The 4,355-nt window shown below is 43.7% G+C and overlaps 1 protein-coding gene across 1 annotated transcript; it reads right to left on the bottom strand.

Moving 5' to 3' along the window:
- Window positions 1-2,294: 2,294 nt before the first annotated feature.
- On the bottom strand, window positions 2,295-3,805 carry LOC139263762 (chemokine XC receptor 1-like). The gene has a single exon (XM_070879810.1). It carries the CDS (start codon window positions 3,792-3,794, stop codon window positions 2,595-2,597), a length of 1,200 nt encoding a protein of 399 aa, XP_070735911.1. The 5' UTR covers window positions 3,795-3,805; the 3' UTR covers window positions 2,295-2,594.
- Window positions 3,806-4,355: the final 550 nt, after the last annotated feature.

The following is a 4,355-nucleotide window of genomic DNA, read 5'->3' as shown; positions in this document are numbered from 1 at the left end:
TTTAGACGTTCTATCACGAAATCACGAATGAAGCTTTATTCCACTCCAAAATCTGGGCTCTCACAATGGGATCGCGAGAGTTGGCAATACTGAAACCGCTAGCACAGCTTGCAGTCATGAACAGTCTGAAACAATGATGCCTGCCCCCCTTAACTTGCTGCCAGCCTTTCAAAAAAAGAAAAAAAGACTTGCATTTATATAACGCCCTTTCGCGAACACCACATATCCCAAAGCGACCTCCAGGCTGGACTATTCCAATGATCTCCTGGCCTCCCATCTTCCACCCGCCATTAACTTGACTTCATCCAAAACTCTGCTGCCTGTATTCTAACCTACATCAAGACATGCTCGCTCATTACCCTTATGCTCGCTGACCTACATTGGCTCCTGCTCCACCGCCTCAATTTAAAAATTGTCTTCCTCATGTTCAAATCCATCTACGATCTCGCCCCTCCATATTTCTGTAACTTCCTCTAGCCCTCCAAATATCTGAGAACTCTGCATTCTTCCAACATTTACTCTTGTGCATCCACCACTTCCTTTGCCCCACAATTGGCGGATGTGTTTCCAACCATCTTTTGCCCTAAGCTCTGGCATTTCCTCCCTTTACCTCCCCATCTCTTCCCCTCACTCTCCTCCTTTAAGAGACTCTTTTAAGACCTATCCCTTTGACCCCTCTTTGGTCACCTGTCCTGATGTCTCCTTCTTTGGCTTAGTGTCAATTTTTCTCTGATCACGCTGCTGTGAAGCACCTTGCGACATTTTACTGCACTATGGCGTTATATAAATGCAGGTTGTTATTGTTGTTGTTAATGAGATAATGTAAAGATAATGAGATAACTAAAACGAAATGTTATGATGTGCAGACCAATGAGATAAGGTGCAGGTAAAGCGACAATGTATACTTAATGAGAAAACATACAATTAATGAGATAACATGTAGCTTAATGAAATTAATGAGGTAATGACAAGTTAATGGCGTTGAATAAATGAATGTACAGTTAATGAGCAAATGTACATTTTAATGAGATAATATATAGCTGGATGAAATCATGCACAGTTAATACAATAGCAAGCAGATCACTCAAATAACATACAATTTAATGAGATAATGTACAATTAATGAAATAATAAGTTAATGTGCAGGTAATTGATAATGTACATTTTAATGACAAGTTAATGAGAAAATGCACAGTTAGTGAGATAATGAGCAGTTAATGAGATCATGAATGGTTCATGAAATACCAGACAGTTAAGAAAACATAGTCAAATAATGCAGGTAATATAACAACAAAATGTTCATCAGTTAATCTACAGTTTAATGAGATAAAGTGCACTTTAATGAGATAACAGTGCAGCACTCCTTTAGTGCTGCACTGAAGCGTGTGTCACCCTAAATTACATTCTCAATCTCCAGATTGGGGCTTGAACCCACAACCATTCTGACACCATTCGGACCTTGGTGTAATATGGGTTCAAATGGTACTGTTGAGATAAACTTAGCTTTCAAGAGACTAAATTGGCAGGATAGCAAGGCTTACAATTAAGGATTAGAATTCAGAAGGGGCAACTGAACAAGTGTGCTATAGACAATAGAAGAGAGTTTAACATTCTAGTGATTTCATTTGCATCTGTTGCTTCTGTGACATCTCACTTTATTTGAATTCAGCAGGGACCTTTGCCATGTTAGGCGATTCTGCACTTGTGCGGCGTGAAATAGATCCAATCCCAAGCATAGGATGTTCATTATTTTGTATTATAACATAAAAGCAAGTGGTATTGATCAAAGTATGTGTGGTTCTGTACATTTACTCGCTGTGAAGTAATGCAGCTTAATGATTTATATCGACTCACCTCACCAAGTATTTTCTCAGTCCATGTTCACAAATGCAAATGACACAAAAATCCAGTTCAGAGCACAAGGGAATGTCGAAATTGCCCCTTTTTATGGCCCCGTTAGCGCCTCTGGTGGGCACTAAGATGGCATTTTCGCCTGGGGGAGGGGGGCACTACCGCCTCCCGGGAAATTGCCCCGTAGGTTTGGGGGGGAGGGGGCGCTGTCCTGGCAGCGCCGCTCCCCGGGCCGGCGCGCAAACAGCAATGACGTCATTGCCGTGTGCGCCGACCCCGTAATGTCCCATGGGGGAAATTGCCTCGTGGGCCATGAGGCTGGCATGGGCAGATGTAAACAGCAGCTTTGCGGGTCGCGAAGCTGATGGACATCTGCCACCGGGGCGCCTCTTAAAGGGGAGGCCGTTAGCACCCTGAGCCACCATCTTTATTCGTCGGCTGACTGTTGGGTCGGCCCGACAATGGCGGCTCTCAAGTCACCGGGCCGGCATCGTGGAGCCCGACACTCTGTTTTGGGCGTTGGGCTGACGGGCTTCCGGCCCCATCGATCGTGTCCCTGGTGGCCCAGTGACGACCACTGGGCAAACCGAGTGCGTAGAGATCCTCCCCTTTAATGGAAGGGGAGGGGCATTGTAGCGCCTCAGTAATTGCTTGGATTCGATCTATCTCACACAAAATTAATTGAATGGATCTATCTCAGGCTGTAAATGGCTGGTTCTATCTTGCACTGCCGTATGAACAAATTAAGAATAGTTTGTGCCAAAAGTAGAAGAATTGGAATAGTCGTGTGAACTGCTCCGGTAATGACTCCTGAGTCTGTAATTCGGTTCTTTATGAATCCTCGTATACGGAAGGTATTTACTCACTATCTTGATTAAATGCCTCCTGAACTTTGTACCCACAAAAGTATAAAAGAAGGGATTTAGACAGCAGTGGAAATAAGCAATGTTTCGACAAATTAAAAATGCATAAATCAGGTGGTTCTCCATCTCGCAGGTTGAGAAAATTGGGACTTGGAGTTCGGACAAAGACTGCAGGAAGATGACCACATTGTAAGGTGCCCAACACACAAAGAACACCACCACAATACAGAAGATAACTTTCACTGTTTTGTACTTCTTCCTTGTTTTACATCTCATGACAGTGTTGAGAATTCTATAGTAAGAGAACACGATGAGAGTAAAGGGGATTAAGAAGAACAAGATATTTTGCTGATAACATTCTAACAGTCGCCATATTTGCTCACTCCCACTTGGATAGTTACTTCCACAGGAGAGGCTTTGATCCCCACCAACTACAATATCAGAGAAGATCAACTCGGGCACTGTTGCTGAGATACTGAGGCCCCAAACTACTAAACTGGCAACCACAGCATAGCAGGTCTTTCTGGTTCGGACAGCAAACAGAGGATGAACCACCGCAAAGTATCGGTCGAGAGTCATTAATGTCAGCAGCATGATCCCACTGTAGTAGCTGATGAAGAAAATCGAACTCATTATTTTGCACATGGCCTTGCCAAAGATCCATCCAGATGTATGGTCCACAGTCCAGAACGGAAGTGAGAAGGCAAAAAGTAAATCGGAGATGACCAGGTTCAGAATGAAGATGTCTGTTATACTTTTCAGCTTCTCGTATCTCACCAGGATCCACAAAACCAGAGTATTCCCAAGCAGGTTGAAAATAAAGATTAGGATGTACAAGACTGGCGTAAATGTGGCTCCAAATAGGACGGCTTCATGATTATCACATAAGTAAACATGCCCACAATCAGTTTCATTATAGTTATAGTAATAGTAATCAGTAATCCATCCAGGTACAACAGTCGACATCATTAGACTCTTCAAACACAGCCTTGTGTGATCATTCCTGGATGACAATGGAAAACAAATTTCTTCAAAGCTTATCATGAAATCATAGAAATGTATGTGACAGAAGGAGGCCATTCGGCCCACCGTGTCTGTGCTGGCTGACAAAGAGCTGTGCAGCCTAATCCCACTTTTCAGCTCTTGGTCTGTAGCCCTTGTAGCTTATGTTACTTCAAGTGCACATGCAAGTGCTTTTTAAATACTACGAGGGTTTCTGCCTCTATCACCCTTTCAGGTAGTTGGTTCCAGATCCCCACCTAGTTCTCCTCAACTCCCGTCTAATCCTTCTACCAATTACTTTAAATCTATGCCCCCTGTTTATTGACCTCTCTGCTAAGGGAAATAGGTCATAGAATGGTTACAACACGGAAGACCATTCGGCCTGTCGAGCCCGTGCCGACTCTCAGCTAATCCCACGGCCCCGCCCTTTCCCTGTAGCCCTGCAATTCTTTTCCTTCAGATACTTATCCAACTCCCTTTTGAAAGATAAGATTGAATCTGTCTCCACCACCCCTTCAGGCCGTGCATTCCCGAACCCAACCGCACGCTGTGTAGAAAAGGTTTTTCTTACATCGCCTTTGGTTCTTTTGCCAATCACCTTAAATCTCTGACCTCTGGTTCTCAACCCTTCTGCCAATG

This window comes from Pristiophorus japonicus, chromosome 5 (assembly GCF_044704955.1).
Source record: "Pristiophorus japonicus isolate sPriJap1 chromosome 5, sPriJap1.hap1, whole genome shotgun sequence".
Classification (NCBI taxonomy): Eukaryota; Metazoa; Chordata; class Chondrichthyes; family Pristiophoridae; genus Pristiophorus; species Pristiophorus japonicus.
Note: the sequence above shows the minus strand (reverse complement) of the source record. Positions and strands in the feature narration are given on the sequence as shown.